This window comes from Phascolarctos cinereus, unplaced genomic scaffold, assembly GCF_003287225.1.
Source record: "Phascolarctos cinereus isolate Bilbo 61053 unplaced genomic scaffold, phaCin_HiC Scaffold_4;HRSCAF=312, whole genome shotgun sequence".
Lineage (NCBI taxonomy): Eukaryota > Metazoa > Chordata > Mammalia > Diprotodontia > Phascolarctidae > Phascolarctos > Phascolarctos cinereus.
Genome location: NW_027555847.1, coordinates 450,364,553 through 450,391,621, shown reverse-complemented (window position 1 = coordinate 450,391,621; position 27,069 = coordinate 450,364,553). Strand labels below are relative to the sequence as shown.

The 27,069-nt window shown below is 37.2% G+C and overlaps 1 protein-coding gene across 2 annotated transcripts in view; it reads left to right on the top strand.

Annotated features, from left to right (window-relative positions):
- Positions 1-3,710: 3,710 nt before the first annotated feature.
- The window catches only part of STMN2 (stathmin 2), a 70,056-nt gene continuing 46,697 nt past the window's right edge, over positions 3,711-27,069 (top strand). The window contains exon 1 of one of the 2 annotated variants that reach the window (XM_020976211.2): positions 3,711-3,949. In XM_020976211.2, the coding sequence (XP_020831870.1) occupies positions 3,931-3,949 (19 nt within the window). In that variant the 5' untranslated portion in view covers positions 3,711-3,930. Of the gene's footprint in view, positions 3,950-19,129; positions 19,219-27,069 lie in introns of those variants that run through there. The other variant, XM_020976212.2, reaches the window with a different exon arrangement.

Below are 27,069 nucleotides of genomic sequence, written 5' to 3'. Positions count from 1 at the left end.
ATGTGGCTTCAGTTGGTGATATCACCTAATCCACTTAAGCAGCTGCTCCTCAACAGCTGGGAAGAAAATCAACACCTTCATGTTCAGTTCTATTCTGTGAGACAATGTCCGAACCTTCCCAACACAGAGTAACTAAAGTCTCTATTAAAAGTTCTTTGATTTCCAGGTTCCATAAATGTTGCCATCAGTTATAGCAGTTATAGAAGACAAAAAAAAAGTATAAGATAAAGTGGGATTTTGTTCCCAATAGGACAGGGAGAAAATTATGAAAGTATCTCTTTGACACCAGTAGATTGATTGCCATCATCCTCACCTACTTACTACTAGTAACAAGAAGTACTTTAATACTATTTATTTGAGTGAAATGGGTTTTTAAGGGGAGGAGAATAAGGGAGGATCACAGATTTCTTAAAACAAAACTAATGATCAGGCTTATCTTTATGTAAAATCTGAAAACATGTCCCTTTTTTTAACCCCTTCCCCTACCTCGAAGGTTCTAAAGGACAGTCATACTTTAAAAATATAAACTTAAATAAGTCATGATCAATGATAGCAGTACAGGGGGGAAAGTTTCTACTGACCAGCTCGTAGTTACCAGATTCATTGACAAGATCTTGTTCATTGTTAACAACTTTTTATTTGTAGAATTAGAAAATCTCATTGTTGGAAGGTACATCAAAGACCATATGGTCCAACATTACCTTAGAATACCCTCTACAACATCTGCTACAGATGATTATATATCCTTCACTTGAAAACTTTAAGTGAAATGAACATGCTGTCTCTTTGAGATGCCCCATTCTACTTTAAGGAAGCATTTTTTTTGAAATTTTCCTCATATCAAGTCTAAATCTGCATCTCTAATACATATGGCATGGCCTAAAGACCCTTCTTCCTGATCACTTATCCACCTATAATCATCCTTCCTAAAATGTGGTCTCAGAACTTAAGACAGTAAACAAGGTATGGCCTTATAAGGGCAAAGAGTATTAAGTCCATCAATGTCCTTCTTATGAGTGATTTGATGCACAATCCAACTTTAGATCACATTAGCTTTGGGGCCATTCCATATTACACTGTTGAATTATATTGAGCTTGAAGTCCACTGATTCCCAGTTTGAAGTCCACTAAAAACTAAAAGCCATTCTACTGATCTTTTTTCAAATATTAAATTCTAGATTAAATACCCCACCATTTTCATCAACTGTCTTTCATATAGCATTGCCTCCTTACCATACTGTTTTCCTTCCCTCCTTTGCCTGACATAGCTGAAAAACAGCACTTTCTCCCTACTACCTCATTCCTATCTATGGGGATAATTTCCAGCACAAGATATCTAGCTATTCAAAGTTTAAAACCAGTAGAAATTGGCTATCTACTCCTGTACACTCTGATCGTTTCTTTTTCTATCCACTTCTATAGGAATGTTCCATTTGCATCCACTTATTTAGAAATGAAAAACTGATGGCCATTCTGTTGTTTTCCCCAACTGAGAGGGTGACATTTCTTTAAAATATGCCTATAGAAGTTGCTAGACTCCTTTCTACAATGATTTGCAGAGTTTGATGAGGTAAGCAGATAAAGATTGAAGTATTATTCATACAGTTCCCTTAAGATTTCTCATCTTAAGACCAATAGCTATTCCTCTTAGTGTGACTTAACCATAACATTTAAAGTGGGAAATGACAAAAGTCAGGAAAAAGTAATTATTTATATTTGTATTTTCATACTTCTGTCTATATTCTATCTGCTGTGTCATGTCCACATATCTTTCCATGACAGGAAAAATGATTTCTAATCTTCCCGATCAGGGGACAATTTTATTGATCTCTACTTCATTTGAGGTTTTCTTCAATGATTCAGCAGATCAGAAACTACAGCTCTGTTGGCTATCTAACATTTAGTGAAGGGTTTATAGAGTTAAAATTATGTATCAAGTTTATAGCAGCCATGGGATTTTATTTCAGCACCAAGGAGAGTGTCCTGTTTTCTAAACCTTTTCAAACCTACATTGTAGCATTCAAAATGGCATGTAAACTAGGATATACGCAATCCAGTATATATATATATATATAACTTATATTGAAGAAGTATTCTAATAGGATCCCAAGAAAAACACTTCAATCATATAAATATTTCTTTGCATTTTAGTAAAACCATAGGGTGAATTTCTATAGTCCCAATGAAGTTATGCTTGTAAATATATTTTCCATGCTTGTAAAAATAAGTTGCATATTATTTATTCTATTTTCTTTGGAACTGCCTTTCATTATTTGTATATTTTGCTATGCTTAAGAGCATTTTTTCTACTTAGATCTCAGTAGAATGATCAAGGGAGTAACACTCAATAAAATTCCCATTTAATATGACCTGCCCTTAATAATAATAACTCAAATTCATAGTTCTTTAAGACTTACAAAGCATTTTCATCACAACTATTCTGAAGCAAATAGTGTATGTATTATTTATGTATATTTTACAGATGAAGGAACAGGCTCAGAGAGGATAAGTGGTATACCAAAGGTCAGAAAACTACTGTCAAATCTGGGGTTCAGAAATAGGTGTCTCCTAACACTAGATCCAGTACTTTTCCCTACTATACCACGCTAATGGTAATGAAAAGGCACTTTGTATCACTAACCAAAGAAGTGCCCTTGGACCTTTCACTTTAACAAATCCCTCTCCAACTAAAGCAAAATTTCTAGAGCCAGTGAAAGTATGCCCCAGGGAATGCTTTTGGTCATTATCACTTTAACTTTTACTCTACGTGGAAATTAATCAGCCTTCCTGAGTCCTTAGAAGTCTCTAAGATTAAAATGATAGGATCATAGCTTTGAAGCTGGAAGGAACTTTGGAAATCATCACTTTCATTTCCTTCATATTAGGAAACTGATGCCCCCGAGAGGTTAAGTGACTTGTCCAAGGCAACACAGAAAATATCTGTGCTAGAATTTGAGCCCATGTATCCAGAGTTCTAAATCCACTAAATCCTCGAAGATAATAATGTTTCTTGAATGCCACTTCCCCAGCAACCCAGAAATCCCATTCCCTTACTCTACAGGAAAGGCAAATACCATACATAGGGTTAGTTATTCCATCACTGAGTGGACCTCTGAGAAATGAATGCCACTGTAAGACTCCTAGTTCAGCCTGGTCTTACCAAAGAACAAAGATCTATAAAGTAGTGCCTGACCTTTTCCAAGGTATCACTAAAGACAGAGAGACTTACAAGCGGCTCCTAGAGGACCAGACCCAACTACTAATAAGGTGATAGAAAAATACGTATGTATGTGTATATGTGTATGTGTGTATACATATATGTATATACAGAACTATATAAAGGCTAAAATCCATAGTTTAACAATAAAAGTTTCTCTTTCTAAAAGTAGCAATCGAGACAATCGAAGTAGCCAATTGTTACTATCTTCATAATCCTCTAAATTATTCTGTTCCTTCAATCAAATCTAATATTTGTGCTATAAAACATGTGTGAACAATATTAAGTCTCCTTTTTCCCCCCAGGTAGGCAAAGACCAGCTCTCAGCTCCAAGAGGCTTCCCATGTTAAGGCACCAAACATTCTACATGGATTGTACTATTAAGCCCCCTAAAATGGGGGGAGCTGCCTGAGAAGTACTGATTTCTATTTCAAACTGCATTTTGGCACTTTGTACTCCAGCACCATTGGCAGATCAATATTTAATGCTTGGAGATTCTGGCTCTGCAGGAGTCATGTCAGGGGACCTCCAGAGCCAATCTGCTTGGACTGAGAAGTGATAATTATTCATGGGCTCCTGCCTCCTGCTCTTTCTCTTCCACAGCCCCACTCTGCAGACTCAGTGCCTTATTCAGTCTTCTCTCTCTCTCCGCTGCTGTAGCTGGACCCCTTTGCCTTTCCTCACCTCTGAGCATCCATCGGCACATCTCTACAATGGCTAAAACAGCAATGGGTAAGGAATCTGTTTTTACTCCTTTAGCTTTTTTCTGGAGACAATGGCACAGACTGTCCCTTGGGTTTTCAAAAGAGTTTAATGTAGCTTGTAAAGAAAAATATGCTATTGGTAATATCAAGAACAAGAAGCTAAGAAAGAGAGGAGATGGAGAACTGACAGCCCTGGGTGCGGTGAGGGAGGGTGGAGAGGGGAGTCTTTTGAAATCCCAATGAAGAATTACTCCAGAGTCATAAAGGCAGGTAAGTTGGTCTCCCACCCATAAAGGTTGGTTTGTTTGTTTTGTTTTTAATCTTAATAGCCCCTCAGTGTTTCAGGGGGAGAAAAGTTACATCAACCACCTCTCTCTTAAATGTAGGATATAGAAATATAGAAAGCCAGAAACTGGAGCTATGAAAAAGCTTTACACTGCCCGTCTAATGTTCTTCTTTTTTTTTTTCCAGTTTTCCCCCTAGTAAACCAGAAGAAATGAGAAAGGGGAGGAAGGGTGGCGAAAAGAAAGGAAGAGGGGAAAAATCCAAAGTCAAACTCTGCGGTTGGAGGTTGGGTAGGGGGGGAGGAAGATAGAATAGTGTGAAATAATGCATTTTGACTAGTTAGCTACCCCGCTAGTATTGGAGAAGGGAGCAGCCTCTCCTTTGTTTTGGGGGAGGGGAGACTAGTAGAAAGGGGAAGAAGTAAAGAACAGTGGAAAGGGTGTGGGGAGGTGGGGGTGGGAGGGTGCCGGGTGTGGAGCTGCAGGGGTGGGGTTGGGGAGGAGAAGGATGGAGGGAGGGTGGTTCAGATGAAGATTGCGTTGGGTTTCTTTGTGTGAGGCTGAATGTTCCTGTGGGGAGGGCACCTGCAGAGCTCAGTGCCACACACTCCAGCAGCCCAGCACAATGCAGACAGACCCCACCCATCTGCTTGAGACTGCTGCTGTTCGTCCTCTTCCTCCCAGAAGCGTTAGGGAGCTCGTCTCTCTCTCTCTCTCTCTCTCTCTCTCTCTCTCTCTCTCTCTCTCTCTCTCTCTCTCTCTCTCTCTCTCTCTCTCTCTCTCTCTCTCTCTCTCTCCACATAGCCCCTGTTTAGCATATCAGAAATCTAGGGAAGGGAAGGAGCAAGAGTGGGGAATAGAACGAGGAAATATAAGGAGACCCTGCCCTGCAGTTGGGGAAAGAGTACACGCACCAGAATATAAAGGTGTGTCTCTCATTTTCTAAAACAAGGCTTTATCCTGAATCCATTCAATCATTTTATCGTTTAGGAGGGGGATGTTTTAGGTCATTAGAAAAACAAATGAATGTATCAGATCTGATATGTTTTAACAAATGGATGATTAGATGTTGTTACCAAGTAAGTCTCAATACCTTTTGACCATTATATGTGTAACCCAAGGTGGATTACTTAAGAATTTTTTTTCTTTGCAATTGTTTTGTATCATTAGAACCAAACTGGTCTTGGATACTGTAGATTTCATTAAACTGTGACCGCCTCCTTTTGGGGGTTGGGGACTTGAAGGGAGAAAGCAAAGAGGAGGATAGAAAGAGAGAAGGCAAGGTGTGTCCATTAGCTGCTGGATCTGGGCACATCTCCAGTATAGTGAGTGCAGTGTGAGGTAAAGAAATGAAAGGAAGAGGCTAGAGCCGGCTCCCTGTGGAGAATTTAGCCCCCCTGCCCCACCCACCGTGCTAGGGTGCCTCCAGTTCTCCAAGTCAGAAAGGCCTGAAATGCTGGAAGAGGGTGTGGCTCGGGGGGTCTGCCAATATGGTCACTCTCCTTTGCAGCGGTTCGCAGTGCCCCCACGCTCCCCTCCAAGCACTTATCCACCTGAGTTTGCTGACCCAGCCCAAACCCCGCCCTACCCATTCTTTTGCGTAGCATCTATATGTACGCTAGCTACTCAGAGGGGATCATTGGACCCTCAGAAAGTCTCATACTTTGAGGCATAGTGGGAGTAGCCCCAGGCCACTCCCGCTACACAAAGCCACCCTGCCCTGCCCTCCCGTCCCTTCCACTCCCCTCCTCGCCCCAGCCCAGTCCCGCACTGTCCAGCTTGCGGAGATATGCCCTTTACTCTGAGCCCCTCCCCCGACAGCCCTGCAGAAGACATCTAGGGTCATTCTCCCCTTCTCACCCACACCCACCCATTTTCATCAGTCAAGCTCTCAGGGGTCGGAACTATTGTGTCTTCCTTCAGACCCCACCGCCCTGTCCCCCTAGATCTCTGCTTTTCCCTACGGGCAGATAAGGAACCTGAGGTAGCGGAAACCTGTCCCACCAGCCAACACCCCACCCCATCCCACTCTATCCCATTGATTACCCCAGAAAGTCTGAAAGAATTGGGGGTGGGGAGAGAAGGGAGGAGTCAAATCTGAGAGGGGCACAGTGGGACGGAAAACAGCTGATATGCAAATCTATTGAGGCGGGAGTCGTGGGAGGGTAGCCAGCCCTGCAGTGCTGGACGCGCCCTCCTCCCGCTGCTCTTGCTACCCATTGCAGCAGTCTGGTGGTAATACCACTTTGGTATTGGGTATTCGTAGTCTGAGAAATTAGCCTCAGCAGGAGTGCTGCTCCACCCCTGATTTCTCTCTCCTCGCCCATAAGGTTCCTTAAGGGTTTGCCTAAGGTCCTCGCCCCACATCCATAAAAAATAGGGAGGGGTTCTGTGTCAGGAGACCCCCCCCAAACCATCCAACCCTCCCCGAGATAATTGAATCTGCCTCTCTACATCGAATTCCCTCCGTCCCCTTCTCAATTAATCAGGTCCTAATTACCCAGTCTCCTTACTATTCTCACAAATAATTGGGGAAATTCTGTTTCAAATCTTTCAAGATATCTATGAATTTTTTTAAGAATATGTGGGGGAACGAGACAAGTTATTCTCAAATAAGATTATATAGCCCCCTTTCCTTCCCTTTCTCCCCACTGAGATGCACATTCAAAAATCTCTCCTCACTCTATAGATTTGTAAAGTTATAAATGTCTTGTAAACATTTAGATGTTGTAAAGGTTATTTGTCACCGTGTTGTGAGAGTGTGTATATGTGTGTGTCCATGATGGGTGCCCGTGCCTTTGAAAAGAAAAGGGTGGGTTTGCCAAGGACTTCTTGAAAAATTGGCGTCAAGTTGGTCCGTGAAGTTGCAATGGGGGAAAAATGTTTCTAAGGTTTCGTTTCCTTCAGTACAGACTCTGCAAGGTTAAAAATGTGTAAAGATAAAATCGTCATGCTAAGATGAGCTTTCCCCACTGCTGGTAGGTTAGTAGCATGTGTTGTGAACTAAATTATCTAAATTCTGAATTAAAACCCTGGTGGTGAAATGGAAATCACCATCACCCTGATCAGACACCCAACTGCCAAAAGGAGGCAACGCAAGCACCCTCCCTAGCGGCAGTTAACATGTATTTGCAAATTGAGTGATCAGGTCAGATTCTGAGATGCTGAATTATCTGCTAAAGTATTTAAAATGACTTTGATAAGCATTCTAGTTACAATGCTGAATCTGCTGTTTGGTGGTGGTTGTAGATTTTCTTATTTATTACACGATTATTGTATGCAATATGTTTGCTAGGTGAAATGTGGTCTTTAGCCGTCAAGTACCTTCTGGATGATTTTTATTCCGGATTAAAGAAGAAATAGAATTTACAAGGACTGAACACACAAAAATTAAAATATGCATGTAGATTATGTTACATAATTAGCTAAGTGACTATTCTAGAGATTTGGGTATGGTTTCAGGGCGAAGCTAAACATGAACCGGCAAAGTAGCTGACAGTAGGACTATAAACAATGGGACTTGGGCTGTTGCTGAGTGAGTAACCTAAGTCCAGGAAGCCAAGCTTTTTGGGTGATTGACTTTACCCATTTGGTAGCTGAGTAGATTAAGCGTTATAAGGGATCCTGCCCAAATGATGTTTGTCCAAGCATGTTTTATTTTAGGAAGAAAGATGTTCTTGAAAAATATAGTGACTTGTGTTATTAGGTCCCAGAACTTTAGTTGTAGAGCCAAGTTCAGTTTCATTGTGATTCCTCATACCTATTTGGGGTCTGTTTTTTGGTGACGGGGTAGTAGTGGTTATTGTTGTTTTGTAGTCACACATTTTAACAAACAAACATGTTTTTATTGTTTGAGGAATTACCTGTGTTCTAAGCTTTCGACACTTTAATTGAATTTTCTTTCAAAAGATTTTTTCTTTTTTTTTTCAAATACCATTTTAGTATATTTTAGCTCATTTTCACTTCAAGCATTTGTGGTCGTGGGTTGGACTGTGAGATGAATCTTTGCTTGACAGATCAGCACAAATATCAAATATCAAACAGGTCATTCCTACTAGTCAAAATAGTGCAAGATTCCAAGTTTTATTCAGACTTTTCAAAAAAAAGTCTATTTTATTGCCTCATAGAACAAAACCACATCACATTAAATGAAATGAAGTTACTACTTAAATAATTTGGAACAAAAACTGGCTTTATTTTATAATTTTAGGTATTTTTTTAAATGGTATAGATTGTCAGTACCTGATTGTGATCTTAATATCCAGAAAACTGGAGGTGACCTGGTTAGGTCATATCTGGATTATCATGGTGCTCCCTAAACATTTCAATAGCTGTGAAACAAAATTGGGGCGGGGGAGAGGAGAGTGCAGAACAAGGTCTATACAACTAAGCAAAATGAAACAGGTGCTAGTTTATTCATACTAAAAGGAACCTCAGAGGTTTTGTAGGACAAACTGTATCCAAGATTACAAATTTTTCAACAGCAGCTATACAACAGCAGTTGACAGGAACCCACATCTGCTGAGCAGCCTTTTCCCCTTTGGGACAGTACAATTAAGAAGCTTTCTTAATTCAGAAGTATAATCTGGCTCCTTGTCATTTTCATCTATTTTTTCTAATATCTCTTCCATATGTCTTTCAAAAATATGAAGATAACTATAATCCTCCCCCCCACCTCCAAATTTCCTCCTCCAATATTCTCCAAGTTAAAAACCACTGGTTCCTCCAACCAATTCCTCCAAGACAAAATTTCTAATTCCTCATCGTTTCGGTTATACTACTCTTAACCTGCTCTAGCTTTTTCGGGTTTCTTCAAAAATGTAGTACCAGTAATCTGAAATGATAATCCAGATATGACCTAACCAGGTCACCTCCAGTTTTCTGGATATTAAGATCACAATCAGGTACTGACAATCTATACCATTTTTAAAAATACCTAAAATTATCAAATAAAGCCAGTAAGCAGGATATGGGGAACTTTGGGGGGAGGAGGGGCTTATCGTGCTTTAAATGGCATACTGTTGATGCTCCTCAAATTCACAAGATGACTACTCAAATGAGGCCTGGATACACTTGTAGTTAAAACAAGTACAATTTTATGCTAGGGACACATGCCTGCGAGTCAAGTCATCTTTCATGTTTGTATAGTGCATCCACAGTTATAAAAGCTTTCTGTCCTAAAATACTAAATTTGAACTTTAATTTACACTAACTTCTAATCTGACCCTAGGCCAACCATTCTAGTTTTTCTCAACAGCTGTCTCCACAGTTATAAATAACATAGCCTACAGTGATGAAAAAAAAAATCACTGGCCCCCAATGTTGACCACTATACCTTCAGATTAGTAAATTTTCCTTATATTGAGGAAAATCTGCCTCGTGATATTTGAATACTGTAAGAGCTGATCAATGAGCTAGGTACTCCCAGAGCCTCAACTATTCCCTGCCTGGGAGCAGACCAGATTTGTCAGCTGCTATAACTCCTTTGTGACAGTAGGTCAACCTTTAGCATATGGGACTAGAAACTTGTCTAAAAAAAGAAAGAAAGAAAGAAAAAGAAAAGAAGTGAAATAAAAAGAAGTTTGTCTGTTATTGAGCCCTGAAAAAGTTAAAGGGCATGCAAATACTAACAGCCTAATTGAACCTCACCCCTGCACTCTGCCAAATATTCACCCTGGAATGAATAATCAAAGAATGATTTAGAGAGTTTCTAGGCAGTGGAAAGTAAATGGAACTAGGGATCAAGCCCATCCCCTCTATGAACCTCAGTTTGAGCACTTGTAAGATGTCATCCAAAAAAAAAATTGGATGACAATTATGATTCCTGGGATTCCTTTGAGCTCTAATAATATATATTTTGCAAGTTCCACTATTTGGGCTACAATCTGTTCTAGATATTACCTTTGTGGGTCAAAAAAGTTAATGTAACTTTTAAAGATGACAAATCAACAGGAGTGGCTTGAGCCCTGGCATAATCTGGTTTCATTGTACTATTTTTCAGTATGGTTTCATAAGGTTATTTATTTTTATGCCATTTACATTGTTTTTGGTGGATAGCATAAATTTATATGCATCTAAGACAGTGGCAAACTAACCATTAAAAATTACAATATGATTTAGGAAAGAACATTTTACTAATTTTGGTTTTATTAATATTTGTATTCTATTCTATTTAAAATGTCGTCTTCCTCTGCCTCAGCCTCACAAACTCAATGTGGTTTTATTTGGGAAATTTAAAACTATTTTTTTCCAATACTAAAATTTTATTTGGTTAGAGGAACTTCCAGTGAGGAAACTCCCTCTCTCAATGAATACTCACATAGAATATAGAGATATAGAAGCAGAGATATCAGAGGTGGATTTGAACCCAGGGGTTCCTGACTCTAAAGCCAGTTCTGTATTTATTATACAATGCTGCTTCTCAAGATTGGTTACTACTGAGTATCTACTGTATACAGCATACATACCTACTAGATTCCTAATTTATTATTTTAAAATTGCTTTTGTTTTAAAGAAAGAATGAAAAGAAAAACATTTGATTCAATTAGGACTTTTTTCATGTTTGCCTTGGTAGGATACACTCATATTTCATATTATTGGAGTATCCATCTGCAGAATAATTTTATAGTTCCAGGTAGTCTATGATCCTTACAATTAACTGCTAAATAACTTGAATCATAGATATTCTGGCAATATAAAATTCTTTCCTGCATCTGATCCTCATTACTAAAGTAGTATGCCTTGACATTTTAAAAATCATGGCTATTTCTGTCATTATTTCATGTGATTTGATTTTCAAATTCAACAATATTCAAGTTAAGCAAGTATTTACTAAGCCCCTACTGTGTCCAAAAACAACTACAACTGTGTCCAAGGCATTGTCTCAAGTCCCAATACGTGCAAAAGAAAACAAAAACGATCCCTGCCCAAAGTATCTTAAATTATTCTGAGGGATACAATATGTGCAAAGGTCACTAAATAATAATCTGTAAACAATTAGTAAAAATAAAAATGATAATGATAGTTTGAGTGGGAAGAGGGTGCTATAAATGGGAGGGAGAGAATCCAAATAGGAGGGGGTCACCTGAGCTAAGCTTTTTAAGTTAGCCAAAGATTCTAAGAGTTGTATGAAATTAGCTATTGGAAAATTTATAAAACAAAGAACTTAATCCTGTCCACATTACCTGGGTGTTCATTTTATTGCATTTTTCATCTCCTTGCTAAGTTTTAATAAATATCTTCCTCTACCAATTTTTAAAGACTTATCTGGTAATTTAAAATACAGGGATCTTCTTTCTAGGAGAAAGGATTTTTGCATTGTCATACCCCGGTAATTGGAGATTTTCTAAGAGATATGCAGCAGAAGTTTCTCAGTAATGATACAGAAAATGAAAATGTGGCCCATCTTGGTTTTGCATGTTTGTGCCTAAGAATCTGTATCCCAAAAGCAATTAAGGGGTCTTTTTGTCAGTTGGCTATCTAAGTGCAAAGGACTGAGTTATCACTTAATATTGATGACTGTGCATTATGTAGACTCTACTGATCGCTGTACACAAAGAGCTCAGCCCTCAAAACCTCAGCACTAATGAACTTAAATCTTTCCAAAATCTAAAGGGATTAAGACAAAGAGTTGAGGATCACTAAGGTTGAATGTAACTCAACTTATTTTTCAATATAACCCCATGCCCTGGATATTATATTTTTTTATCTTCAGAAGAATCTTTAAAAACAAAACAACTATTCTCACACTTGAATATGTGTTTGTCTTTTGTTGTGTCGTGTTGTGGCGATGGTTCTTGTTGTCTTTAAATTGGCCATGCAATGGAAGTGCAGGCTTTTTAATTTCAAGTGGGTTCAGCACTTTGACTGCCTACTGAGCCAACCATCCTAGAGACTGAGTTTCCAGCAAGCTCTTCCCAGAAAAGTGTCTCTTCTAGGAATAACACCAAGGATATCATGAGTACTGAAAAATAAATACCTGGGACATTGCAGTGGATCATAAACACCCTACAAGATTTCAGATTATATTTACTTTTATGGCTTTGAGAAAATGAACATCATATATGAAAATATCTTTTTGACTGTAGACATCCCCAAATGAAGTGTTCTCATTCATTGCCAGTGAATGTACAAATACATATACATATGTGTTAGTGCATTGAAACACTGGCCTAAGTAAGGAGTATTAACAAGATATTCTACAGTATTTGTGGAGGCAGGATGGAACCCCCAAGGGACCCCTTTTCTTTGTTAGCTGCATGTGTTGCTCGAACTGCTGCTCCCATCTCTCCTCCACTGAAAGGATCATTTTTCTAGCCTTGGTGCAAATGTCAGCCCATCCATGTGTGATGAAAACCTTCTACCCTTACGTGTATGTGCTGTCAGAGGAACTCTCCAACCTTGGAGAGTTTTCCTACAATACTTCCATTTTATATGGCTTACATGAGTTTTCCTTATCCTCTGAAGTGAAACTCACTTTGGTCAAGCAATATATTGAAAAAGTTATGTGTACAGTTTTAATAGTTGCCTGTGGGCTTATTCAAATACTTGACATGTTCTTAAGCTTTAGGGGAAATGAAGCTGTGAAACATTGTTGGGCCAGCTGTGTTCTCTTCTAAGGTATGGAATGCATGATTATCTAATGCTTCTTCCAAGGTCAGGACCACAATGGTCAAGATCCATTGTTCTCTCTAGTACGACTATGTATTTCTCAGGATAGGTTTCTTTTATCTGTTGAATCTCACTGGGAATAATGAATTCCAGAAAGATTCCTTTGCCTTTCTAATAAAACGGAATGTTGATTTTTATGGCATGCTGGTTTTAAGAAAAAAATTTCTTAGATTTGGACTTAAGATATGTATATGGCTCAAAGGTTAACATCCTTCCCCACCATTAAATATAACTTTAAGTCCCTCTTTATCTCTTTTACCTCATATGGATGCACATAGAAAAGATCTGTGAGAAAGCTGTGAATCCCCCTGTGAGGCATTTTAATTATCTTTTAATAAATGAAGCAGGGCTCATCATTTGTCAAAGAGACATTTGCAGTAGTAAAACCTGTGTTTATATAACCCATTTTATTAGTCATGATTAAAGATAACATTTAGTCATTTTGTATGTATTTGTTCTCACAAACCACTTTTATGTGAACATAAAGGTTAATTAATGCATTTGAACAGTGGTTTTCCTAGTCATAGAAAAATATAGCCTCTCTAGGTGTTGATGTTTAAGGCACCATGCAGATGCCTATCCCCAAATAAACTTTAGATTATGATGTAAAGCTGTAATACAAACACTTAAGACTTTCTCTTTTATACTTTTGGTTACATTCAAGCTTATAGTCTTGGTACTTTGAAGCATTATCATGACTGTATTTTTTTTTTCTGTAAGCAAGTTGTAGATAATTACAGGAATTTTAAAAAATAATCATTTCTCCATTTTCATAGGGGAAGTACATGTTTTATAACTGCATGATCTTTTATGGGCATTGTAAAGTGATCCATGTGAAAGTACTAATTTAACAGTTACCAGACCAGAACAATCACACTGCAGCCAAAGAACTGGCTCATTTACTATTGTCCCATGTACTCACAGACTCACAGAATTTCTGGGTTAGAAGAGAATGCAGCAGCCTTTTAATCCAACTAGTACATAAACAAGAATTCCTATTGCAACACATAAAAATTGCCATCCAATCATTTCTTGAAGCTTTGATGAGGGCAAACTCATTATAATAATTATTATATCTATACACATATATATGTATATGTGTGTAGATATAGATGTAATTATAATGTATATATAATACATATACATACAATGTACATATATGCATATATGTACAGATATACATTTGATCCTCACAACAACACTGGGAGGTAGGCACTATTATCATCTGCATTTTACATATAAGGAAACTGAGGCAGACAGCGGTTCAGTGACTTGCCCAGGGTCACCTTGTTAGTGGTGTTAATGTCTGTGGCTGAACTTGAACTCAGGTCTTCCTGACACAAGCCCAGTGCTCCATCCACTGTGCCACCAGCTGCTTCCTGACTACACTTCCAAGGCAACCCAACCCACTTCTGGTTAGCTGTAATAGAGGAAAATCTTTATTATATCAACCTTAAATTTTCCTGTTTGTAACTTTCAGCTCATTCTACCCTCTGGAGCTACCTAGTAAGTCAGTACATCATCAATATATGTAAATGTTATGCTTTCAATGCTATGTCTTTATATCAGGATTAAGAGGACTAATTGTAATTTTATAAACAAATAATTAAGTAAACTCACAAATATATTGATAAGAAGATTAGCTAAGGCCATCTCACATCATTTTGGGGAAAATACAGCTGTCACTTGAAGCTATAGAGTTAAGTTTTCTCATAATGAACAACTCACTTCATTTATAATGAATGTAGTTTTGACCTCCTAGTAGCCACAGGCCTAGTTCGTACTCCATGGTCAAATTTATTTTCTAATCTATTCTAAGCCACAAGCATTAATTAAGCACTTAATGTATACAAGGCACCATGCTAAGCAATGGAGATACAAAGATAAAACAAAAAACAATCCCTGTTCTCAAAGAGCTTGTATTCTACATTCAAGTAATTTACCAGTGTCACTGCTCTTCTGGCATCCCCCATCATTCTCTACTACAGCATTTATAATCTAGTACACCACACACCTTGCTGTCTTCAGTGCAATGGCACTAGTATTATATTATTAGCAAGATCCTTCTCTCATTGCTTTAGAGTATCCAAGTGACAAACATATTTTTTTGAAAAAGCATGTAAGCTTTCCATGCAAGAATTTCACCATCCTCCAAATCCAAGGAAAATATCATTTCAGTGCAACATAATGGGGTGCAGAAGTCCTATATCTATTTGAAGTCAGCATGGATTTCAGGATTGATGCTAGTTAGAACAATAATAATAATAATAGTATTTATATAGTATCTACTATGTGCCAGGCACTGTGCTAAGTACTCTACAAATATTATCTCAATGGTGAAAGAAATATATATGTCAATGAACTAGAGATTCAATAGGGGATGATAGATTAACTAAGAATGTCATATTCTAATATATATTTTATGATTTATATATTTATGTATCTATTTAAAATATATAGAAAATTATTGAAATTCTATTATGCAAATCTGATTGAAGCTATTTGTAATTCTGAAAGTTACCACTATTCAATAACTGCTGAGTTTTTGGTTATATTCATGACACAATTGAAACTACATTCCTAGAAATATTATATCATCTACTTAACTATACCCATTTTTGAATTATGCTTCAGTATAATTTAAATTGCATACCAACTTATAGAAGTCAAAACCAAAGACATTTCTATAATCACTAAATAGAAAAAAAATCATTCATTGGTGTTTTTCCCATGTGCTTTCTTGCCTCTTCTTAGCTCTGATATGGGAAAATAATATCTTATGCCATAGCATTTTGAGTATTAACAATACTGTTATTCGAATGTTTTAAAAATTTATAATTCCATCACAATATAATTATTAGATCAATTAAATAGTAATTATCTCCATTGCCTATAAGTATAAAAGGCTAGAATACAAGAGGGCTGATTTTATACTTAATTTGGAGGTAGGAAAAATTACTATTGATTATAAATGGACATTTTATATGTTTGCTATCCCAACCCCCCAAAAAAATTCAATAAGTGAAGAAGTCATTAGGTATTCCTTTATGTCCTTCATGTTCAAACAAGATATTATTGATGGTGACCACCATATATGCAACATAACTGAAATACTCACTATATATTTCCACATCTATAAAATGAAAGTAATAATAGCCACAGACCTTCTTCTCAGTTATATTCCTACAGTATAGGAGATAACGTATATGAAAGCACTCTGAACTCTTTGAAAGTGTTCTGGGCTAGGCCACATTTTCAGAACGACATTGATAAACTGGAAAGCAGCCAGAAGAGAGCAACCAGCATAATGAAGGGTACTGAGATCGTGCCATCTAAGGAGCAGTTGAAGAAATGAGGGAAGTTTAGCCTGGGAAAGATTTGTAGGGAAAAGGGTGGAGAGAGAATGATAGTGGCCTTCATGTCTTTGAAGAGTTGTCATATGGAAGAAGATTGAACTTGTTATCCTTGGCCCCACAGAATAGCACTAGAGGTGAAAGGGAAAAGTTACAAAGAGATATGTTTAAGCCTGATGTCAGAAAAAAAAAGTCCCTAAGACTTAGAAATGGTTATCCCAAAGGGGAATGAGCCGCCACTCACTGGCAGCCTTCAATCAGAGGCTGGATTGCTACTCTTCAGGTGTATTGTGAAGCCATTTTTAACCAGATATGGGTTATGGTAGATGATCTCTGAGGTCCTTCCAATACTGAAATTCTGAAGTTCTGTGAAAGAAGGCATTATACCCATACCTCTTCAACATGGCATTAATCCACTCCTCTCCCAGATTTATTATCCTATTTTACCATTGAATATGAAAAGCAAAAATATTCATGGCAAGTGCAAATCCTGGTATTCTCTGCCGCAGGATTTCTAAACACCTAAAAAAAAAATTGGGCAGAATGTCAGGGTGGCACTACTTATTTCAGGAAAATAGGACATATTTAAAATTCAGAGTGAAACAAACAACTGCTTTTTCAATTAAGAACCAAATTCTCATCTAGTATAACTATACAGAAGAGCCATTATGCTTTGAAAACTACATTGCAAATTCATGGCACATTCCCTATGCCTGTCTCGCTCTCTATCTCTATTTCCTATTCACTTGATCATTTGAAATATTCTTTCCTCCTAACTTGGGATTCATGATAGTCTTCAATTTTTAACTTTTTCACTGCTCTATTCATCATCTAGGGAGTCAGTTCTTCAGAAGAAATAGCATTAATTTCAGAGTTGTTTTTCATTATTTTCATCATGTTTTTAGCAGCAAGGAAAAGAAAAGGTATCTTGACCAAGATGAAGCAGGAAAACTTCCCTACTCATATCTGCTATAGGAAGCCTATAGTATTAAAAACTGCACAAAATAGGGTCTGGTCAGAAACACTGAAATATACAACACATTGTCAGTATACTAATCTTTTTGTAATTGGCCTTAAAATGTACAATAAAGTAGTCCTAAAGAATATATTATTCTCCCTGTAGTCTAATTAAACCATGTTCTGCCAAGAGATGTTAGACTAGTTTGGGAGGAGAAGAGAGTATTTTATTTCATTGATTTTTTTTACTAGCTACGAAAGTATTCATTTCCAAAAGCAGTGTCCCTCACTGAAGAACTCATTTATCCTCAGCCTCTTCATCTTTGACATAGGCGTGCATAAGAGAATATGGAAAGGCTCAAAGGTATTTACAAAGATGTAGCTGTCAATAATTTTGTAATACAAATCCACCAGTGCCCCAATTTTCTATGAGTAAACTTCAGGCAACACACAGCTGGCACATTTGACGTCCTAGAGGTACATACAGAAATAGAAAAATATGGAGACAAACAGGGAAATAAAAGGGGGTGAACAGAATCCTACAACCACACTGTTCTACCACAAGATCTCATCAGGCTCATTATCTCTCCTCCTTTTCAAGACAAATAGTAGTATAATGGACCATCTAACAAATGCTAACCAGAAGTTTTGTTTCTTCTTGTTTTGGTATGCCATCTGAGGGCAAACTCATAGTGGGGGAGAGGTTTTCACAGTATTCTGAGTTAATATCAACAGCTGCTTGTATTGTGGACCCATGGTAGCTTGGTTGCTTTCTTCTATTGTAATACCACCTACATTATGGACTTCCCTAGAATCTTCATGCTTCTGTTCATTTAATGAACCTTTCTTCTTGCTTTTCTGACTTGCCTATGGACACTAGAAATTTTTCAACTGTATACTTTTAGTTCCAAGAATGAATTGATGTTAGTGGCTATTTCATAAATAAGAAAAGGAAAAAAATGGGGAAAGAAAATTACCTGATTCCAAAATGAGCCTGGCATTAGTGTTGAAAGAAATATAAAAAATTCATTCCAACTAAGAAAAATTTTAAGGCTCTGAAATGCGTAAATAGAATGATATAAATAGACGGAAAAAGGAAATGTATCCCATCTGACTTAATACTATGAAACATGGCCAAATTAAAGTTAAAATTTTCGCCTCAAATATAAAAAAACTATTCATCTTGTGAAATTTTAGGGATGTGAGTGTTTTTTCTAACATTTTGTTTTCTGTAGAAGATACGTGATTTCATAGCTCTAGGAAACTCTAAGTGAGAAAACCCCTTCTATCAATACAGATCTGCAACTTGTTTTGCAACAAGTCTTAGAGAGTTACCTTGGATTCTAATAGCTTAAGAAACCTGTCCCAAAGTAATAAGTTCTTTATTTGAGAATTAAACCCAAGTCTTTGCACTTTGCAGGCATATAGTGAATATTTGTTGAACTGAATTGAAAAGAAGCAATCCAGATAACAAAAAAAATTTGGGTAAAGAACTCTGGATTTGGGGATTCACTTTATTCCACAGATAAATGGTAGAATTCTGCCAGTATGGCATAACCAAATCATTTCAGGAACACATTCTGAAAAGGCAAGTCACATAATGAAAGGAAACATCACTTGTATTAGGCAGATCCTGGTAATTCACCAAAGGCTACAAGTTATAGAAATGACAGCGCTAACCATTGACAGTATCCATACTGCTTTATGATATCATCTCTTCTACTGTTGTTTAAATTATGCATTGTTATTTAACTTTTCACACCCATTCAACAAATATCTACTTTGTGCTAGATGTGCTAATTTGGAGGGATATAAAGATAAAAACAAAACAGTCCCTACCCTCAAATAGCTTCCATTCCTATTGGAATGTTTGTGATTTGTCTCCCTGACTACATAACAGGCCCCTTGAGGAGAGGTCACCATGTGTTGTGCTTTACACGTGGAAGACTATCAAAAAATGATTTTGATTTGATTTGCTAACAGAAGGAAGAATAAATAAGTGAAAGAGATAACTTTGATTAACAATGGGGCAGGTAAGTAGCATTTTATTTCCTAACCTACAAGCACTGATTTAGCAATTGTTTCACATGCTTGGAGACACATAGAAGGCCAAAATTTGAAGAGGCCTTAGGGGTCATCTGGTTAAACTCCCCTTTTTTACAGATGAGAAAGTTGAGGCCCAGAGATGAGGACAATGACTATGCATGTGCAAAATGAGTGCGCACCATCCAAGTAGGTGCTTTCTAGGCAGAAGGTAGTGTTTTCAACTGAATCATATAATGGTCTGAATATCCAGATTCAAAGGTGGTAGTTTGCAGCATTTGAGGGGTGATCATGCTAACAAAAGTAAAGAAGTCATATTTCATGTATATTTTCCAAAGTATATTTTCATATTCTGGCAACAACATTAATGATAAACAAGTCAAATGTTCCTATCTGAACAAGGACCTTTCTGTGTGTCATTTGGAATAAGGAGGGGAGAAGAAACCAGCTAGAGGCTGAGGATGAAGTGGCCCAATCCCAAAATCAGCAATCTGCTACTTAATAAAACCAGTACATTGCCAGTAACATCAGAGACTTTGAAAGCTCCATAACATAGTATAATAACTAACCTTTAAACCCTCAGCAGGTTTAGGTGAATGTCAATTACTCAGCTTGATGAGGGTCAATAATAAGTCTCTTCTGTTTGTAGAACAAGTGGAAGGCAATGGATTGTAAATAAAAACAAAGAAAATAGTTTCCTCCAGCAGTGACATTTTTCTCAGCCAATCAGTAAACATTTATTAAGCATCTATCATGTGCCGGGCACTATGCAAAGTTCTGGAGATACAGAAAAAGGCAAAAGTCAGTCCCTGCTCTCAAGGAGCTCACAATCTAACCGGAGAGACAATATGGGAACAGCCATGTACTGACAAAATATATGCAGGATAACTTTTCTCTCAACATGGAAATACCCCTCCACTAAGACTACAGTGATGAAATTGGTGAGCTGTTCTCTCGAAAACTAACAAAAATCCCCTTTCTGAAATTATTCTTGGGGACCAAAAAATTCCAGCTGCATCATCAGACGCTGATATACACAATTCACGTGAGAGATTCAATTTACACTTAAATCCAAGTGAATATAAATATTCCTCTCTAGAAGTTAAGATCAGGAAGCTAGATGTAGAATTCTTAGGTATCATTAAGAGTACTATATGTTGGTTTTGGTCCCTCCTTAAGTGACTGTTGGCAGAGCATTAGTCAATCAGTAAGTATTTATTCAGTGTGTACTGTGTGCTCAGCATGGATCTACATTCTGTGGGGAAATCAGTTAATCAACAAATATTTATTAACTACTATCTTCCAGACACTGAGATAAATGCTGGGAATACAACAAAAATTTCCTCATGGAGTTTAAATTCTAATGGGGGGGGAGACAAAAAGGTAACTCAGGAGGGAAAGGTCCTAACTGCTGGGAGAGGCAGGAAAGGCTTTTGAGAGAAGTGAGTACTGAAGGTTGAGTCTTGAAGCAGAGTATTCCAAGAGGCAAAGTGGGGAGAAGGAGCATTCCAGGCACAGTCAAAGACTGGAGATAGTGTGCTGTGACAAATAGCAAATAGGTTAGTGGGACTAAACAGTACTGTTGGAGTATTTGAGGGACCAATAGCATGTTTGTTGAAGTCCCCTAGTAACAGGGTGAAAGTTGCAATGAAGTGGGAATAAGTGAGCCAGACACTAAATTCACTAAAAAAGGAAGGAGATTGACTTGGGTCTTAACAGATAGCAATAATAATAATAATAGCTAATAATAGCTAATATTAGTATGGAGTTTACTGTGTGCCAGGTGCTTTTCAATTACAATCTCATTTGATACCTACAACAGCCCTGGGAGGTACATGTGTTTATTATCCCCATTTTATAGATGAAGAAATGGAGGCAAGCAGAAGTTAAGTGATTTTTTTTCAGAATTGCACAGCTAGTGATTGTCTGAGGGTCAGATTTGAACTTAGGTTTTCCTTATTCCAGGCCTACTGCCCTACCCACAGTGCCACATACCTGCCCAGGGTATAGATTGTTTAACAAATTTGTAAAGAAGTTCAATAGAATCATTGAATTTTAGAGATGGAAGAGACCTTAAGAACTATTTCATTTAACCACCTAATTTTAGTTAAGAAAAATGAGGACCAAAGAGGTTTAAGTGACTTGCCCAAGGTCATTTTATGTTAGTGGTAGAGCTGGCAATGGAGCTTAGGTCTCCTATATCCAGGGCCAGGACTATTTCCACCACATAACTCTGCTTCAATAACAAGAAATGTGACATAATTCCTCTCCTGAAGGATCTTGCAACCAGATTCAGGAGACAAGATTAACACACATGAAATATAATTTAAGTAAAATATAATTAAAGAGGCTGATAAGCTGGGGAGTATCCAGAAGAGACAACCAGGACATCAAGGGCTTCATGTTGAAGGAACAGGAAATATTGGTCCTAGAAAAGAAAAAATCTTAGGACTGGGAAGGAGGGGGAGTTCAGAATGATGACTGTCTTTCAGTATTGAAGGCGGATTATTTCTGTTCTGCTTGACCTCAGAGGGCACTCTTAGGAACAATGGATGGAAATGTCAGAGAGGGAGGTTTAGTTTAGGTTTGACGTTTTAAAAAGTTAACAATTAAAGCTATCTAAAAATGGAATAGGATGGGTTTGTAGGTTTTGGATGATCCTACACTGAAGGTCACTGAGCAAGGTCTTGTGGGATATTTTGTAGAATGGATGCTTTTTTCAGATTTGGGAAAGACAGATGGCCTCTGAGGTCTCTTCCAACTCTGAGATTTTGTGATTCCATAATAGAGGGTCCTCTTTTATTTTTAAGGAGATATAAATCAGTGTCATCAAAAATAACCAAGAAAAGATCACGATCACATAAGACTGAGGGATAATCATTGGACATCGTGTGTTTTCTGTTGGTTTCTTTGTGACGTAAAGAGAACACAAGGAAGGCCCCAAACATGTTGGGTGGATCTCCTGTGAAGAAATTATGAGAGGACATGGACAAGCATTGCACAGGATGGACAGACATAAATAGATTACAATCTGTACTGTTGAAGAGGTAGCATTATCAATGGTGTTTCGGATCTGTTGAATTATAGGGGTATAGATTAGACCCCAAGGAATTAGACCAAATGTGCTCTAAGAACTCTTTTAACTCAGGAGTTCTAGGATTCTGTGAATTACATAAGGGAAAGTTATTGTAAAAATATGTAGAACACTTCTACATCCCTAGTAAGCCACTTTGCCGCCACTCAATTTCAAAGACATGACTTTATGTGACTTGAGAATTGTAGGAGTCAAAAGACAAAATGAGGAGTCAACTTATAGCATCAAACTAACACTAAATAAACCAAAAGAATTTCAGAAACAAATGAGGCACAACAATCTTTGTGCCTATGCATTTTAATGAGATGATCGTTTATAGTATTAGTGATGAAGTGTGTCAAATTCCATTTCAAACTTATCAGTTTATTTGTAGGCAGGGAATATTTGTCATTTTTGTTTCTAGATCTCCAGCGACTTGCACACAATAGGGACTTAATAAATATTTACTGGGTTGAATTGAATAGTTCTCTGTACAGATTAAAGAACAAAAACACCTGACTCATTTTTGGCCTATAGGTGTTATTGGAAGTCCCATTTTTGTTTCACAAATAAAAATGGCAGGCCTAACTTTATCCTGATCTGGTTTAACCAGGATTCCCATTATGCAACTCTTCTCCTGAACAGGGGATTTGAATCTGCAAAGATTTCTAGTTGGCGTCAACAAAGTTTATTTTTCACACACTACTTGCCCTAAATAAAACAGAAGGGAATTATCAAAATTTTAAAACTTTTTAGTTGTAGTGTTTGAAAGAATGGAATCTGTCCAGTTAATTGGCTTTAAATTCTGTATTTGTTCATTTTCCATTTGAGACTCCATTACTTTCTCTAATATCTGCCATATTCTATTTTTTCAACATCTAGCATGTTTCTCTTTACCATTAAGTGCCAACAGTATGATTGCCATCATTCAGAAAGTGGATGTAAAAATGAACAATAGGCCAAGATTGCACTAAGAAATCAAACAATTAAAACTATTTGACAATAATACAAAAAGCAATTTTTAGGAACACTTTTTTTTTCCTATCCAGGTGTTAGAAGTATTTGATTAAGGGAAAAATTAAGAAAGTCCTTGAACCAGTAAACAATGTTAAAACTATCGAATTTCAGAATTGGAAGGGATCTCAAAAGTCATCTAGTCCAAACTATAACATGAATCTTCTCTATACCATCTCTAAGACCAAAATAGGAAAAAAATTAATAAAGTTCTCTTATATAATATGGTAGTTATTCCCATAGCCACTTCCCACAACTTTGACTTGCACTGGTAGAAAGGGTTCCTTAGAGGGTCTGTGACTATTTCTCCTTTCATGGTTCTAGGGGTAACCCTGAGGGGCAGTTTCTAGTGTTATCACTCATAAGCCCCTGGTGAGGTGCTCATTATTCATAATTAGCCTGATTTAATTGCCTTTTACAAAGGTATTTACTAAACTGGTATAGCATGAATAGTTCATACAAAAATGTGCCCTAAAACTGGGAATACACTCTCTCCTTGTACGCATAAGATCCCTGAGCAGAGAGGAGCAAACTCAAAGTATACAGGTAACCAAGATAGAGGGGTGACTCACAACTTTTACACTGGGAGACTTTGCTCTTTTTGTGGAGTCCTCACTAAATTTGTCTTAGGTATAGCTTCCTGTTGGGCAGGCAGTCCATCTGGGCTACTAATGTCCACGCCATTGTTGACACTGTAGCCAGCACTTCTAGGCGAATCTTGTGTCCCTGAAGCTATATTGTGTCGGTTCACCATCCCTCCACTCCAGTACAACAATTTCCACTGCCATGTGCTGCTACCTTGCTAATAGCTACTTCAACTCTGATTTCCAGTGTAATCTCTGGTTCTTCCTAACTCACAAGGTCACCCAAACACTTCCGTCACAAAATGTGCATTCATCTAAGATCAGAAAAAACTAAGCACAAAAAGATAAAAGTTGCCATTGTGACAGCTACATTGCACAGTGGGTAGGCTTGGAGTCAAGAAGACTTAAGTGCAAATCTGGCCTCAAACACCTACTAGCTGTGTGACTCAGGGAAAGTCACAGAATGGAGATAATAACAGCACCTAAGTAAGAAGTGAATGAGATGTTTGTAAAGTACTTAGCATAGTTCCTAGCATGTAGCAAGAGCTATATAAATGCTTATTACTTTCCCTTCCCTCCTTTCCCCATTGGCTTACAGATCTTATGGCCAAGTGAGAAACAACACCACCATCCTCTCCCACCCTACTCTAAGGATTAATTTAAATTAGTCCTACCTCACTCAAAGTCCCAAAGGAAAAAGATCAATGAAGAGGTGGGTCACCGCTCAGTTCCAGCTCAACAACCCCTGAGACATTAGTTCTTCCAGTTCTGCAGACAATTAGAAGACATTATCATCCCATAGTCATATATGTCCAGAAATCACTCCTCTCCCCAAGTTTCCATTTGGTCATTTATATCATGGAAAGTAGAAACCCAACAGGTACCACATGCCTTTCTGCAAGCACCAATCCTTCAATGGCATGCAGATAAAATAAAAATCTGACATTTTGCATTGTAGAGGACTTTAGCATTTCATAGATCCAAAGGGAACTTTAATAGATATGGCATATATTGTAAAATTGCTGTTGCTGGTACTTAGAAGAACCAAAGTAGATTTAGTAATTTCAAAAAAGAGCATTCAGAGTAAAGGAATATTTTGGTACACCAATAATCAGGAAATTTACTGAAAGGATTAAAATTGATCTTGAGAACAAGCATAGCCATGATAAGTTGGGGAAGGTGTTGGGGGGAGGGAGAAATTTTTTCTTCACTCAAAAGGAGAAAAATGTTAAAGACTGAAAGATGATTTGATATAGTTTTCTCATCTGTCAAATAGGGGAATGGGGGCAGGAAAAGGAAGAGGGCTCCAAGTTATCTTCTAGCTCTAAAACTCTGATTATAATTACATTGTTTAAAACTAGAGTGTTTGCACATAGTAAGCACTTAATAAGTGTTTGTTTAATTGAAATGAAACTACAAATTTATAGTTTGTGCAGAAATTATAAATCTATTAAAAAGGACATTTGCAAATAATAATATTTGTATGTTCAAATCAATCAAGTACTCATAATAATGGGGGGATCCTAAAAATCCCTCTAATTAAGGGATGAACTGAAAGAGATTCTTATATACATTTTTATTTTTTATTTTATTAGTTATAAGTGAGTAGTCTCTATTGCATGCTAGAGATTTTTCATAATTAATAATATTCCCAGTTTTTTATTCTGACAATAAATTGTTTGCTGTTAGTAAATAACACTAAGATTTTAATTATTTTCCTCCCTATAGCCATTACTTCAATCATGCCAAATGTCAGGCTGATACTTCTATATAGAAATATCTGATTTTTTAAAATTAAACTAGATTTCTCATTATACTTTTCAAAAACTGAATTGATATCTTTTGTTTCTAAATCACATACGCTTTCCAAAGAATCCATCCCCATCTTACTACGTTTTAGTATATTGTTTTGAGTTTCTGATTTTTTTCCATTGAAAACAGCTTTTACATGGAATGAATTCTGTTTTAAAATATCTCTCAGGAAGTATAAAGCCTGAAAGAAAGAGGATTTTTCCCCAAATTTTTTCTTGTTTATATCACTCTGGTTATATCACATTTTAATGCATTTAGCAGTGATGGGAAGAGACAAATCATTTCCAGAATAATGTAGTGATTTCATCCCCTACTTGGCTAATATATTACTGTGTTACTGACAGAAGATTGTACTAATTAAAGTCCAGCCTGCAATATAACAAAGCCCATCTCAGAAAAGAATGAGCTCATCCATGGCAAACTGTGAGGAGGTGGGGTGTTTGAAATGCCAACACATACGAGCAATTTTAGCTGACATATCTAGGTTAACCTGAAGGATTTCTTTCACACCATTTTAGCTGTCTCTAAAATGGATTCTAAAGGAAATTATACTTCCAGAGTAGGAGCAAAACGTTTAACACTCACTTAAATGACTGTGAGTCTTGCAATTACTCAAAATAAAATTACTGCAAGTTTGGTTGAAATATTCATTATTTTGAACATCAAACATTTTTAAAAGTTTAATGTAGAAGATTTCATTTATTTCATGCTTTCTCTGAAGAAGCATTCAAATTAAGAATGAATAGCAGGAATACGAATATAACTTACACAGCATAGATACTCAAATATTTGCTGAATAAATGAATCACAGTAGGAGTGATCTGGACATTGGGGGAAACTGAATGTGGTTGATGTGATTGTGATGTTCCATGAAATATTTATCTTGACTCATAGTTTTCTGCTATTTTGACTGCTGTATCATGGTGGTCCAAGGGGATAATGGAATCATAGATTGAGAGTTAGAAGAGACTTCAGAGGTCATTTAGCGCACACACACACCCCTCCTCATTTTACAGATGAGTCCCAAGGAGGATTTGCCCAAGTTCACACAGGCAGTAAACAGGATGTCCTCTGACTTCAATACTCCTTCCACTACCACCACACTGGACAGAGGTGAATCTTCTCCAGCATACTCTGCTCAGAGTCACTTTGTCACTCTGTGTTTATCTTTGACCCATAAATGTTATTTTAGCCTGACTTATAATGTTTGAATTCTGAGATTCTGCCTATACTCCAATTAATCACAAAGTGGCATGAGTAAATTTAATCTGACACTAGCCATGCTGGAGTAGAAGCTTTGGGTGTTTTTTCTGCCAATTAAAAGTGAGTGGCCTCCTCATATGGCATTTAAGGACTGA